The 15,949-nt window shown below is 35.0% G+C and overlaps 1 protein-coding gene across 3 annotated transcripts; it reads right to left on the reverse strand.

The window, feature by feature from the left end:
* Positions 1 to 227: 227 nt before the first annotated feature.
* Positions 228 to 15,949, reverse strand: MYNN (myoneurin). 3 transcript variants are annotated; one of them, XM_088025562.1, is made up of 8 exons: positions 14,446 to 14,742; positions 9,305 to 10,098; positions 8,375 to 8,534; positions 6,414 to 6,592; positions 5,441 to 5,524; positions 4,367 to 4,453; positions 2,490 to 2,788; positions 228 to 826 (listed from the first exon to the last, which is right to left on the reverse strand). In XM_088025562.1, the coding sequence occupies exons 1-7, from the start codon at positions 14,709 to 14,711 to the stop codon at positions 2,526 to 2,528; spliced, it is 1,833 nt and encodes a 610-aa protein (XP_087881688.1). In that variant the 5' UTR covers positions 14,712 to 14,742; the 3' UTR covers positions 228 to 826; positions 2,490 to 2,525. The 3 variants fall into 3 exon arrangements, with proteins under 3 accessions (XP_087881688.1, XP_027956940.1, XP_027956941.1); XM_028101139.2 differs by lacking the exon at positions 228 to 826 and adding an exon at positions 15,600 to 15,948 and having other exon boundaries at positions 833 to 2,788; XM_028101140.2 differs by lacking the exons at positions 228 to 826; positions 5,441 to 5,524 and adding an exon at positions 15,600 to 15,949 and having other exon boundaries at positions 833 to 2,788.

The raw sequence follows: 15,949 nt of genomic DNA on the forward strand, positions 1-15,949 counted from the left end.
CTACTTTTACAAGAGAACTGACAGAACCTTTTCTTTAAAAAAATTTTTTCTAAAATTTGTCTATCAAAATCATCCTATGAAATTAAACATAAAACAAATACCATTTAAAAACAGCAAAAAATCATTTATATATAATCTATGGTTTCTTTTTAAAAAGTCTACAATCTAACAATACAGTAGGAATAATCTAATACATACAAAATTATTTTAGAAAATAATCTCTCAGTAAGATCTTCAACATCCTAAACAGACTTTCAAAAATGTAGTCATATTTAATTAAGAATAGAGTTTTCCGCAAACTGCATTGTAACAAATATATTTAAAAATAGGCTTAATAAAAATGCTAATTACGAGTGTTAGGACGATACCAGATACAACTGAAATATATCTGCATTATGATAAAGAAGAGTATAGCATTATGAGAGCGACAAGACAGGAACCTCAGCCTTCAAGACTTCTTACATGTCACTCCGGAAGAGCATCAGGCCATGTCAATTTAAAATAAAATAATTTTAGCTATGAAGCAGATAATGTGATGAAGAAAAAGCACAGTAAATCAACCTTAGTCATTCCAATCCAATAATATTAAAAATAATAAATCTGAAGACTAATCTATGCAAAATGCTAATTACCATCATGTTAGTGGAAATTTGGTTAACTACTGCTCTTATAAAATTTTGACATCACTGTAGTTTTTGAAATTTTATTCATTAGATGCTTGGATTAATGAAGATGTGAATTAAATATAACCTCTCCATTTCAGCAGACTTCTTAAAGAGGCTGAGTCTTTTAATTTTCTTTAATTTCTTCACATTCCAATAAATTCCTATTGAATTTAAGCCAGAATAGATTAATTGAACATTTTATAACTTTGTAAATTGTATTTAAACCAGTATATTAATACACATACATAATTAGATTTCTTAGATAAATAATTAAATACTAAGCTTGATGTCTATTATACAAAGGCAACAGTTCAAATCTATTCAGTTAAGTCAGTCCCACTGGGTGGCAGGCAATCCATTGTGAAAATGCTGAGTGTGTTGGGAAATAGTGACAATCTCTACAAGAATTAAGTTTTTCTACATCCTCTTTTAGTTGGTTCTTCTGACTAGACACCAGAGAAAATACAATTAAAGAAATCAATACCACAAAAAACCTGACATTAACTTCATTATAGGTGTAGTTTAAAGCCAGAAAACAAGTAAGGCAAAGCTAATGCATGACAGAAATAAGAAATGTCACCATGGTGTTTGATCAGCAGTACAGAAATTGACTCTGTGGAACTGATAATTTAATGTCCAAAGATTAGGCAGCAAAATAAATCAATTAAGTGGGAAAAGTGGGATGGGGAAGACTGAGAGTAAGTATCAGAAGGATACTCAATTTTCTACATTCAGCAGGAAGGAAACAGACTACTGTGAAACTATGACAACAGCCAAATGTTGTGGTTTAATTTACAAAATTTTAAAACTCAAAACTTATAGAAAACTTAAACATAAAATAGTTAATAAACTGGTTTTATAACTCAAATGTTCACTTATAATTGAAGCTAGTTTCTTAACTCTTTATGTAATTACAGTGTGTCAATTCAGTGGCCAAGAGATTTAGAGTATGCATTAAGTTTATATTTAAAAAATTCTTTTTAGAACTTAGTATTTTAAAAGGAGAGTAGCAGGTATAAGAGAGGCTTATCAAAAATTTTCAAAGCTCAGTATATTTTCCTCATCACCAGTAATGTAGAAACCTATTAAAACATAACCTGAATCACATTTTGAAACTGTCTTTTAACAACTTAAAAACATCAAATGATTTATTTAAAACTCGTTTTGCAAATGTAGTCTCAGATAACTCAGTTAAGTCGAAAGTACTGACCCTTGCTTTTCTCCAGAATACTGAATTCTAAAAGAACAAAAGTGTACATAGTTTTCTAGCTTTTAAGAAAAACACTTTTTAAATTCATTAGAAAAGTTACCTCCAATAGAATATACTAAATAGCACAATTCTTATTCAGTACCTAAATTCTCTTAAGTAGAAATATGAAAATTTTACTTTCCCCCCATAGTTTATATATTGATCTATGGGGCTTAGTAACAGCAACACTCTTGGCCTGATACTATCATGGAGTTTGCTTAAATTTTGAGGGGAAAAAACTAAAAAATCCCACAGGTCAAAACTGACTCATATAAATGGAAAGATTCCACTTCAATAAATGACAGGCAATTTAAAATGCAAAAGAAAAATGAATTAAGGCAGCTCTAAAAGAAAATATAACTTATCCATCCAAAATAGTGCTACTACAGTATAATCCACTTCTTACACGTTGTGTTTATAATCTAGACATAAAAGCCAAAAATCAAAACAAGCATTGCAGTTATGATGCAGCATCAGGTGTTTACTTCAGTGAATGAAAAAAAATAATGGTTACATCTCGAATGGTAATTTAATATGAATATATGCACCTTACCAGAGATGTTTATGTTTACTACCAGAGACGTCTTAGAAATTCCTTATTCCTCACAAAGTCAGTATAATTGCTGTAAAAAAATCAACTGTGGTTCTGAATACCCATTCACAGTTGATCTCAACAATGTATCTGATGTAGGAGACTGATTATCTGTCACAGGCAGAAGGATGTGGTGGTCCTCAGTTCCAAGTGGAAGAGACAATGGTAAAGTCATATCAGAAGGTTTCACATCCAATGTTTCTGATAACGGACTTTTTTGTATGGAATCTTGTTCACTCAAGGGATGCTCCTCTATACTAGAATCTAGAATTTTATCTGCACCTGAAATAGAAGGAAAACAAATTTATGCTATCTTTCAAAACAAAACAAAAACCCTTAGACTAAATCTGCTTACCATTCCCAGAACTTGCATTCCAACCTCCACACCTTTTACTCACGCTGTTTCTCTTATGCTGATTTACCCTCATTGTCTATTCAATTCCAATTCAGGCCTCAAGCCTAGGTTCAAGCACCAACTTGAACTTAAAATGGACTTAACTGTTCTAGACTAGGGTGAGCTGTTATCTATTTTATCACTCACTTGTCAATTTTTCATGTATCACCTTGTGACATCTATCGTTCTTATTGCTACCGAACATTCTACTTCAGTATGCTCTGAATTCTCAACCAGACTAAATTCCTTAAGGGCAAATGTCAAGTTATGCTTTTCTAACCCCTTCAAACTACTTAACAGTGCTATACACACAATAAATTTGTTCACTGAACGTATTAATAAGTCATACTATTCTCTGAGTTCAGGTTCAGAGGTATGGCACTTTTGTATATTTTCAGAAGTGAGAAATTCTGCTCTACTTAGGGAGTGATTATCACACTATCATACACTCTTGCCTTCAAATTTCCCCTGAGGTTTACCATGCTCCTGTCACTCAAAGGATTTACATGATTTCAATCTCCCTGTCTTCATTAGACAAAATTGCCTATTAACTTTCATAAAATTATAATTCTGTACTTGCCCAACTACTCTTCAGTTCAACCAGCCAAGAATATAACCTGCACTTCCTTGCCCCAATGACTCCCTTTACAATGTTCTCTCTGCCTGGGACAACTGCTCCTTTTCCTATCTCCACCTTTTGAACTCTCCTTCAAGTTTCCTAGAATTAAGGCTTTCCAGGACTTACTTCAGAAGGACTTTATCTCTTCTTTAGCACTTTTGTCTCTATTATACCTTACATTTTCTCTTGTAATCACAGTTATTCAGCTTTCTGGTCTCCCACATTAGACTGTAAATTCTTTGAGGACTAAGAATGTGCCTTGTTCAACTTCATGTATCTTGTAGTTATGTGTACTTTGGAGATAGAGGCATTTAATGTTTGAATTAACAACACTGCAGTTTTCAGAAGTTACTGACTTAATCCTTATTATGTTTCTGTTCACTATCAGACTTGTTAACATCTCTACACACTGAAGAAGCCTACTGGCTTTCCATTTCTATGTAACAATTTGGGGCTACCTATTTCCCTATTTGTATGTTTCTATTATATTCCCTCTTATATGTTTCTGGATGAGGGTTCATGATGCCCTTTTCTCCACATAACTATAGTAATCCCCAGACTCTACTATGGAGAACAGTGACACATTTTTTTTTCATATTCTTTCATTCTTGAAACTTCATAAATCAGGTTTTTAAAAGAGGAAATATTTCAAGTACTATTAGAAGGTCAATATGGAAAGAAATTTTTAGTGAACTTACCTACAAATTATAAAGCTACATTCCTAATATGTGTATATCTAGTTTTCAAAAATATCTATCTAATTTAAACTGTTATAATGTGCATCTCAACATTTTAGGAATAGCACCAATATGAGAGCACCAAATTTTTATAAAACACAAACATTTACCGGAATGGACTTTTGTTTTGTGCTTCTTTAAATTTTTAATATCTGTGTAAGAATTTCCACATAATTCGCAGATAAATGGCCTTTCTCCTGAAAAGCAAGTTAAAAAGTTTAAACTATTTTAGAAGCTGCTAAGACAAAAACATCAATGTCTATGAACACAGTGCAAACATTACTATACTGTTTAAATTTAGTTTCAAATGACCTTTTTAATCACTTGGTTATAATACAGTGAAATGAAAACTTCTATACATATTAGGCACTCCTTTACTTTATACAAGGCATACCCATTTCTGGGAAAATGGAGCATTTTCATAACAGAAATTTAACTTACTCTTTTACTTCTATTAGACATTTCATTAGTGCCAGTTATCTGCCAGACCCTAAGAGGAATAGCTAAGGGAAAAAAATGTGTAATTATGGTTTCTGCTTTCTGGCAGCTTACAAATTAGAAAATCCTTTAAAAATAGTGACAGAATAAAATGCTACAGAATTATAATTCCTTTGACATAAGAACTGTTCAATACTTTATAAACAAAGGAGCATGAGAATACAGACGTTTATTAAATGTCTACTAGGTGCCCACACTATTCTAGATACGAATTATGAGGAATAATTTTAAAAATGAAAAAGTCACAGTACATTTTCAAAGTGGCATTTTCCTTTATTTGTTCCATTTTTCTTCATACTACACAATACTATTACAAGAAACATGTCAATACTAAAATTCATTCTGAAAACTTGCCTACTGAACACTATTTGATAAGAAAATATATTATCCATCTATTCCTTTTCATTTCTTGATACACCTGTGCAATTTAATCCAAACCATCTAAAAACTATTATTATCTGGCATATTAGAAAATCTATACAATTCTAGACCAAATTTAATTACTACTACTCCAAATAACTAAAAAAAAAAAAAAACAAGTAAAAAATTGATATTTATACATGAAAATACTGCTATAGGTAGAGTACGACTAGATACCATAGAGTCCATAATGTTTTAAAAGTCAAGGCTTACATAAAAAGAAATTAGAGAGAACCAAAAATAATACGTTCTCCCTAAACACAGACCTGTATGGGATCGAAAGTGTTTGTTGAGCTCTCCTGAGGAAATAAAACTTTTCCCACAAATACCACATATGTATGGTTTTTCACCTAGATGGAAAATAAAAGATAGCGAAGTGGTGTACTATACCAATATAATATTTATCAATTACAATAATCTAAAGTAACCTGTTCTAAAATATTATTTAAATTAAAACCTCCTTATATATTGTACTTTAGAGGTATCTTCAGTGTGATCCTACTTAGATGAATATTAGTAATTATCTTACACTGTTCATGAGACCTGATGCTTTTCTTATAATAAAACTTTCTTTCTGCCAATATCCTTCTAGTAGACTAGAGTTGGGCAAGAAGTTCAATTTTTATATGATTACAAACATCTGACTAAAACTTCATCAATCCATTACTTTAATTCTTGCTATCTACTACATTAAGAGGAATAAGATTATTTAGGAAAGATCTGTTTTAAAAAGGTACCCTATCAAAACTGAAAATCTTTGAGTATAATTTGCTTCAAAACTGATACTCTGCATTTGAAGTATCTGTTTAATTTGCAAATCTTAGAATGTCTGCATAGGAAAAATCCTAAGAAGTCATAAAAATCAAGGTTCTACCTAAACCCACCCCCACCCCGTAATTTCACTCTACAGTTTTATCCAAGAAAAGTAAAACAAGAGGCTAAGGAGTTTTTCTAAGGTCATAAAATATGTCTCAACTCAAGTTTATATACTGTCAAAACTCTCTGATGTTAATGTACATAAGTTACATAATAAAAAATTCCAACCACCGTTAGTCCTCTAGAAAATAAATCTGCTTTTACAGCTAATATTTATGTGAAAATCACAAACTCAACAAGCACAAACACAACAGATACACAACACAGAGTCTATAATCTATTTTCTTTAAGGGCTCAATTTCCCTTTTTCTTTCTTTTATTTACAACTTTTCCTTATTTTAAACATCTCTGTCAAATTCTTACCTGTATGTTTTCGAGAATGAGTGATAAGAGAACTAGAGACAGCAAATGCCTTCCCACAAGTATCACACACATAAGGCTTTTCTCCAGTATGCCTACGAACATGATAGGTCAAAGTGCTGGCTTGAGCAAATCTCTGTCCACACCTATCACAGACATATGGCTTCTCTCCACTATGCTTCCTATTCATAAATAAATATAAAGTTATATGCTGGTAAGTAAAACAATTTGGGTCCAATCTATATAATAAGCATTTTTCATATAATTTTCATGCAGTATTTTATTTCATCTTAACAGATCAAAAATATGTATTTAAAATCAACAGTTTCAATGTATATGTTTTGGTTATCAAAACATCTGTTCTAAGATCAGTTAAAAAAAAAATGTGCCATCATCTTCATATGGTTGTCAAGTGTGCCCCTAATACCCCAGGCAATTATTTTCACTTGTCCGTTCACTCACTCTTCAAAACTCTTTCCTTAAACCTTCAGCACCTCCTCACCCATCCTCACCCTTAGCTGATGTCCTTGCTTCCTCTTTTACTGAGAAAAATTTAAGCAATCAGAAGAAAATTTCCACCATCCCAACTCTCTACCTATAGGCATCTGCACCTATGTATTTGCTGTTCTTCTGTTAACTCTTAACATGAGGGTGACAGTTCATCTGAATCCAGCTACTCCCATTTGCATAATGAAGATACTATCCTATCCCCCAAGTCTGCTCAATGGTTTCACCCCTGCAATTTCCTCCATCATTCATTTTTCCCATTCCATTGTATCGCAGCATACAAATATAGTGATGTCTTCAATCTTTAAAAAAAGACCCTTGATCTCTCTTGCTCCTCCATTTCTCTGCCCCCCCTTTATCAAAAATTTGAGTCTCCAACTGTTCTACTTTCATTTCTTCTCTACTAGCCTCTGCTAACATTGCTTTTATCAAGAGCACTGCTGACCTCTCACTCTGCTAAATTCAATAGTCAATTCTCAGTCTTCACTTCCCCATCATCAGAGTTTGACACAGCTGATTGCTCCCTTCTGGAATAATTTCCTTCACTTGGATTCCAGGGCAGTCTACTCTTGGTTTTCCTCCTAGACTAGATGCTCCTTCCTAGTCACCTCTAAGGGCCTCCTGACTCAGTCCTTTGATCTCTTTTCTATCCACATTCATTCTCCTAGTGACCTCATTCACTGTTATGTCTTAAATACTATCCATATGCTAAAGACTCCCAAATTTTTATCTTCAGCTCAAACCTGAATTACAGACTTACATAACCAATGTACATCTCCTTCAGATGTCTAATAGTCACCTCAAATTTAACATGTTCAGATCTCTACTCCCTCTTTAACTGCTCTATCCACAAATCTTCTCCATTTCCATTAACAGTAATTCCATCTTTTCAGGTGCTCAAGGCTATAAACCTCAGAATCATCTTTGGATACCACTCTTCTTTCCTTCTTTCATACCCCACATCCAATTTGCAGCAAATTCTGTTGTGCTACCTTTAAAAAATATGTCCAGAATCTGACTACTTATCTCTTCCACTGTTACCACTTTGGCCTGAATCACTATCACTCTCACTTGAGTTTTATCTGTAGCTTCCTAACTTTGCTTCCATTCTTGTAATCTTACATTCTTTTTCTAATATTGCCGCCAGCGTCATCCCCTTAAAATGCAAGCAAGATACATCACCCACTTCTCAATCTCAAGTGTAAAAGCTTTATAATGGCCTATAAAACCTTATACCATCTAGATGCCCTATCACCATTCTGACCTTATGTCTCGCCCTTATTTATTCCTCTCCAGTCACCTTGGCTTCCTTCTGGTTTCTTGACTATGTTAAGAAAATTTAACGGTGAGCCACAATTAGAACTCTACTGTCCTGAGTGCTAATACAGTAGTCTATTCAAAAGACTATGGTGAATGACAGACTCAAAGATCAAACAACTTATTTTTTTGTTTTTTACCTTGCATGAATCTTGAGATTGCTAGAAGTTGCAAATTGTAAATTGCATACATCACATTTATAGGGTTTTTCCTCACCATGATGCATACGACTATGGAAGACCAGCTGGCATTTCTGAGCAAATCCTTTATCACACAATTCACATTTGTATGGCTTTTCACCTAAAAGAACAAGCAAATAAAATTTCTATTTAAAAGGAGATACTCTGTTTTAGTTGCTTGAGCCACATAAGCTTTCAAAAGAGTTCATAACAGTACTATTTTCAGTATTCAGAAAATGTTAACTGCTAGAAGTAAAAAACAAATAGGATTTTTTCCGGATTGTCTATTGAAAACATTGATAGAATTAAAAGGAATCAGTGTTTCTCAATTCATAATAGTGAAAGGTGATCAATGAGAGAAATACACACTGCATTTTAAAATGTACAATCTTAAAATGTACAAATCTAAGTGCACCAAGAAAGGTAAACGTAGAAGCTGAGGAATGAATGTGTGTAATTCTAAGAAACATGTTCAGAAGTTGACAAAGTCTAGGAAGAAGGTGAGATGTGTTGGCGAAGTCTGAGAACTGTCCTGAGTTGTAACTACTTTTTATCAGTTCTCTTAATCTTTGTCTCTGTTAAATACTTAGCAAGCTAGAAGCAAGTTTGTGTTTATTTTAACTATGAGGGAAAATGGTACAAAGACGTCATACATTAGGACTTCAGAGTTACCAGCAGCAATAAAACAAATAACCATTAAATAAATATAAATAAATTGGTCACAATTAAAAAGAAATTTTCAACAATCTAACATGCTGAATACTTTGTGAATGCAAGTATATACCAAATGTTGGTCACAAATAGTCAACACTGCATATTAATATGTTCTGTACAAAAATATTGTTTCAGCACAGTACAAAAGCAATTGTATCTCCCACAAACCAGTCTTACCTGTATGAGTTCTTACATGCGTTTTCAGCTGGTTACACTGGGTAAATGCCTTTCCACACAGGTGGCAGACATAAGGTTTAACTCCTTTATGTATTCTCATATGCCTTCTCAAGCTGCTGGCTTCTGAAAACACTTTCCCACATGTGTTACACATTGGCTTGGCCTTGGAATACCTCTGATCCAGCTCTTCCCCAGAGCTCTCCAGCTCATAAGAATTCTTGACACTGGCTATATTAGACATAGAGTGTTCTTTCAGAGCACAGTTTGGTTGTGATTTTCCACGTTTCCGTTTCACTGTAACAGTTTGCACAATATCTTGTGCTGGAAAAGTATTTTCCACAACTGACGTCAATTCGAGTTCTGAATTATCATTTCTTTGTGCAACTTGTTCTATTACAGGTGTGGATAATTTATTTGCATCTAAAAATAATTCAACAGATGCATTCTCTAAAATGTCACTGGGATATTGCACTGTTTTATTCTGTCCTGTTTTCTGGGAGTTGAAGGCCTTCTTCTTCTTTTTAGTTTGAGATGACTTCTTTGCTAAAGCCCCTTGTTTAGGATTTGCCTGAACTAAATCTGTAGACACTTCTGATTTTTCCCGACTGTTATAATCTCGTAGAGTAAGGAGACAAGTCTGTTGATTCAATTCAATGTTTCCAGTAATACTAGATATCTCTGTAGAAGAGGGATTAGCAATAAAAGCAAAATCTTCCATCTTTATTTTACATTTAGTGACCACCTCTTCCACTTTGAGATAGTCAGCAGCCTGATGAATTTCTTTAACATTCCAACTGTAAGGAAACAAGGCTAAATGACAATATTCTGAACAAAGAAAAACTATTTGTGAAACAGAGCTGCACATGTATTTCAATGTCTTTTAAAAACCTAATGAAGCAGAATGATGAAAAAGGCATAACTAGAAGAACAAATTTACGAAAATTCATTCATTCATTCAGAATAACACGTAGGCAAAAATCTCCAGTTTTCCACAACTTGAAAAGATGAAAAAAAAATGGTTACAAACTACATTATGTACCACTATGGAAAAAGAAAATGTTAAAATTACTGTGTGTTTTAAAAAATCCTTGCAACACAAAAGTAGCTGTTGGCAACTTACTGCCTCCTCCCATTATCCTGAGGCCTATTCAGATATAACCACCTTTTCTGGACTGGCAACAGTGAGTCTAAAAAATTAGTTCCTATTATCTTTCTCTGCTCCCCTATGAGGGACTTTAACTGTGCTTCTCAAACTTTCCCATGCATGTAAGTCACCCAGGTATTTTGTTAAATGTAGATTCAGATTTTATGGGGAGGTCTGTGATGGGACCTAAGTGTCTGTATTTCTAACACACTTGCTGGTGGTGCCAATGCGGCTGGTTTATTGATTACACTTGGAAGAAACAAAGATTTAGAATGCACTAAGCTCTAACAACCTTCCCATGTGTGTGTGTGACTCAACTCATGTTAGTTGGATAGTCTGTCATTATTAGAATTATATAAAAAGACTTAAGTTCAGCCTGTTCAACATTCCAGTCAGTATTTACTGAGCATCTACCACGTGTGGTACACTAAGAGGGATATTAAGAAATATCAAATAGTCCCTGCCCTTCAGAAGTTTATAATGTAGTGAAAAATTGTTTGATTACTCTAGCATTGGCTCTGGCATTGCAATGTCAATTAATCAGGGTAAGTCAGCACCTTTAGGCACTTTGATTTTCTTAGCTATAAAATCTGAGAGCTGAGGGGTGCCTGGGTGGCTCAGGTGGTTAAGCATCTGCCTTCAGCTCAGGGGCCCTGGGAGTGACCACCACATCTGGCTCCTCGCTCAGCAGGGAGCCTGTTTCTCCCTCTTCCTCTGTGTTCTCTCAAATAAATAAACAAAATCTTTATTTAAAAAAATCTGAGAGTTGAGTCAGTATTAATTCAAAAATATGACTCTTTTAATTATCGGAGGACAGATATACATACACACACACAAACACACCCTTCAAGTATCCTTACTACTTGCCATTTTCCCCAAATGATATTTAACTCTTCAGAAAAAAAAAAAAATTTTTCCCTTTTCCCTCTTCATTATACATATAAGCCAGAAAAGGGTTTTAGTCATAGCTGATAATATAAATATAATGCTATTAATACATTTTTTTCCTTTAAAAAGGAGTAAAATTTGAAATGAAATTAAAAATTAACTAGTGTCATGAACCACTCGGGTCTTTGAAAGTATACTACAGTATCTACAGATCTCTATCCATTTTCTCATCATCTAATGAAAACTGAAAACTTCTTTATTCCAAGTGCCACTTGTTTCTTCTTTTTTAATTTAACATTACACTGGCTTTTAAAAAATTGCCTTTCATCATATACATAGTCATTTTTCAGCTCATTAATGATTTAAGTAAGTTTATAGGCCAGTTTGGAAACCTAATCACAAGTTTAGGGAACATTTTATTTTCTGGGAAAATATACCTAAAGTTCCTAAATATACTATAAATAAACTTTTGGAGTATAATCTATTTGCAAATGGAATCTTTCCCCTAGATAAGAAAACATTAAAGATTTCTTTTCTTACGTCCCTTGGTTATAATTTTGGAATATATAACGAACAATCTTTGTAATGAAGTTAATTCTCTATTTGCAAAGATATAGCACAAATGCCCCAAATATAAACACAATCTTGTTCATCTTTTATACAAAATATTTTTTGCCATATATACAGCAGCATTATCACTTTCTAAAAATGTTATGTTTTTCCTTAAGCATTTTTATTAATTTTGTTACATAGTCTATTATTAAATTACAGTAAATGAGAGATACCACTAGAATGAAACCAAATTTATCACTTATTATACTTAGGCCTCCAATTATAATAATTGTGCTTAGTGCTCCATAAAAATGAACCACCAAACACATAACAAGGTCTGGTAGCCTTTAAGACCAAACAAACTAGCACTGAGTGGCACATTGTTTAGTACTGATACAGTATTTCGTACAAATTATTCATCTATTTCATAGACAGCCTATAATCTCAGTTACAGTTAAGAGAATCAATCAGCATTTGTTTACATCAATAACTGCTTTTGTTTACAAGCATGAAGTTACAGTGCTTGCAAACTTGCTTTCATCTTTTGAACAGTCACTGAAAGTCATTTAATTACATATTGCCAGGTATACGGCTAAACGCTTTACATGAATAGTTCATTTAATCCTTAGGACATATCTATGCAATCTGTAATAATCCCATTTTACATTCAAATGAAGGCTCAGAGGTCCAAAGAAAGTAACTTGTACAAGATCACAGTGTGTTAGAACTAAGATTTGACCAAGGAAATCTGGCTCATGAGTCCACTTAATTCTTTATTATTTTGTTTTCTTTCACTAAATTTAATCACTAAGTTGTACAGACTTTCTACTTTTGATGTAAGCCGTCTCACATTTGTGGCTGGGCTCAAACAACTAGTTCCCAGGAAAGAAGATATGTACCAAAAAAGATTGAGCAAAAATCTGGCTCTTTTTCACACTGGTTCTTTGCATGAAGGCTCAAAGTAAGCTGCTCTTCAATGTGTTCAAATCAATTCAAGATTGTTCTGGAAAAGTTAATTGAGAAAGGGAAACCACTAAATTGAAGATCAACCAAAATTCACTAGTTTTGTGGTTATTTTATAGTACATATTCTAAATATTTAGATAAGAGGCACCTGTAGAGTCAACTACTCAGTAAATTTAAGTAATTTGTCATGTAGGTTAACCTATGACACTGGTCTGTTCCTTTAATCAACTCATACAGAACTAACTCAAAGATTTCATTACACCAAAATTTAAAAATAATTCCAAATAGTATGAATGTTTCCTTTTCAAAAGGATTAAGGAACATCCTGATTCTAGCTTTTTAAAGAAGTATAGTTCCACAATAAGCTGCAGTGTAAAACAGAGGGAAGGATTCTGCTTAATGTGTATGTGCATATATATAGAGAGAGATCATCTGGAAAAGAATGAAAGAATATTTATCAAAATGTTAACAATGATTATCAGTGGGTGGCAGAATTTCACTTTTGGTTTCTTTCCTAATTTTTCTCCATAAATTGTGGAGTTAAAGGGAGAGAGGACAGTAGAGAAGAGAAAATAAATGAAACTAATGTTCATCGGGAGGAGGGCCTTTGAGTAGAACTTTGATCTTCACAGTAACACCAAGGTAGTTATTACCATCTCATTTTTACAGATGGGGAAATTGAGGCCCTCAGAGGTTGCATCTTGCTCAGAGACACAGTCACAGGCTGCATCTAATCCTAAAGCCCATAATCTTTTTACGTCAGATTATGATCTAGTCATGTTCACACTTTCATCATTAAGAGATGGAGGAAAGAAAACAGGAGTAATCTGATTGGTTTCTCTTTCACCTCCACCTTTCTCCCCACAACTGATAAATGCATTAGTATTAAACCAATTATATAGTCCACTGTGCATGGGGGAGACACAGTGCCTGCATTATCAAATTCCTCAGAACCTACTTCTTGTCAGTGCAGTGAGAGCATTAAGCATTTCAGAAAAAACTTCTAGCACCTTGGATCTGATTTAAGCATTAGTACTGATAGCTTTACAGCGATAACAGGAGTCACTGCCATCTACACTCCAAGGAAATTATTTTCCTGAAACAAGATCAGAAAGAGGTCCTGCATATTGCTATCTATGGTTAGAAATGGGAGTACTATTAAATGAACACAGAGAAGCATCCTTCTTTCTTCATCTACACTCCCTTACCTCAAGCACCTTAAGAAGTAAGGGATAGAGTAAGGAAGAGAGAAGAAAAGAGGTACATAAAGACCAAAGAAACTAGAATTCATTTAGAATTCGTTGTGTATGTTCCCTAAGTTTTCATAACTGAAATCATAGGCTTTAAGTAGATAAATCAAATGTGTCAGAAACAAGGCTTTAATCTTATTAACACCTGTGCTTTTTGTGCTTAAGAAATGTAGTCTGTTCATCCCCAATCAGTAATATGGACTTCTTTATTAAAAACAGCAGGAGCATTATGCACATATGCACATATGAAGACTCCAAGTTAAGGGGAAAAAATACAAATATACTTTAACTCTACAGACTGCTGACCAGCTTTTATAAGTGAAAATAAAATGTGTACTTTACCTGTCAAGATTTAAAGTTCCTGTGTATATAAACTCCAACAGTTTCTGAAATCCATCAGCCTTCACCTGACTCTGATCAAGGAAGACATTGTTCTCAGAAGTGCTTCTGTAGATCGCACCAAAATACTCACTAAATGAGGCAAGCACATTCCTATGAGCTTTAAACTGGAATTCCCCAATCACTACGGTGCAGTCACAAAGAAAACCTGCTTCCCGTTGTTTGTTCAGTCTCTCTAAAAGGTGCTCACAGTGGTGCGAATACTGCATTTTGATATCAGAATGGAATTTTACCCTTGTTCTAAAAGACAAAAAGAAATATTAAGTCAGTAACCCTAAGTTTTCATCAAACGTTTCACCCAAGCAATTGGTAAGGGGAGAAGGGACATGGGACAGAACATGGACAAAAACAAAGTCAGTCCTCATTTATCCCCCGCCCCGAAAATTCTTATCAAACAGAATAGTTAAAAATGCTGAAGGGTAAGTTCCTGTATATCTTTGTTACATCTTGGACAATTAACACAATCCTTTGGACACATAAATAAATGGCGATGAATGAAAACACTTGCACAAACTGAAAAAAAAAACCCGCAAAATTTCACGTTTTTGCAGCAGTTGAACCTTCAGACTTTCAAGCTCAGTACGCATGCACATGCTGGGGGAAAAATTTAACAAATCACTAAGAAATGACCTCCTTTGAAAAGATGGCAAAAAAACACGGTACGAGTTCTTTAAAATTGTTCTCAAATCACCGAAACTTGTTGTTTCCGTGGTGCACCGTTGCTTCAAAACGCGAGGCGGGTGCCCAGGGGGCGGAGAAAGAGCAGAGCCAAGAGTTAGTTGTCAAGGTTCCGTCACTCGCCGGGAGGAGGCCACACCCCCTTTCTTCCCACTTCTCCATTCCCGACCGCAACGGAGAGTGACAACCAAAGCCGGTGTCTCCCGGTTTCAACCGCACTGCCCTTCGCCAAGCTCCCACTAACTCGAGTTCCCACACCAGAGGTTGTGGCCAAGGCCAACACCGGGCTGCCTCCCCAAGCGTTTCACGTTAATACCTTCGCCCCGACCTGAATTCGAACTCCAAGAAGCCTACCCTCCAATGGCCCAGCGTCTGGAGAGAGCGGGATTGGCAAGCTGGGGGCTGAAAAAAGAACTCACCTAGAGCAATCCAAGGGGGAACAGTTTCTTCACGCTCTCTCCGCCATCTTGGAAGGACGTCACCGCGCCCGCTCCGCCTCTTCCTTCTTCCTCTACGGCGACATCATATCCGGCCCGGGCGTCCCATGGAAACGGTGGAGGCTCTGGGACTGTGGAGGTCGGACACCGGCGAGGACTGACGAGACTCGCCCACAGAAACTCCACTCCTCAGCATACTAGGGTCCCCCGCGAAACCGCAAACGTCATGAATACCGGACTTAAGGGCTCATTCACAGCTCCCCACTTGTCTTCCTCATTCTGAACATTGTGGTCGACCGACAGTCAGCACCTCGCCTACGGCCCGCGGTCGG

This window comes from Eumetopias jubatus, unplaced genomic scaffold (genome assembly GCF_037043125.1).
Source record: "Eumetopias jubatus isolate StellerSeaLion01/CBP00866 unplaced genomic scaffold, mEumJub1_p1.0 scaffold_1, whole genome shotgun sequence".
NCBI lineage: Eukaryota > Metazoa > Chordata > Mammalia > Carnivora > Otariidae > Eumetopias > Eumetopias jubatus.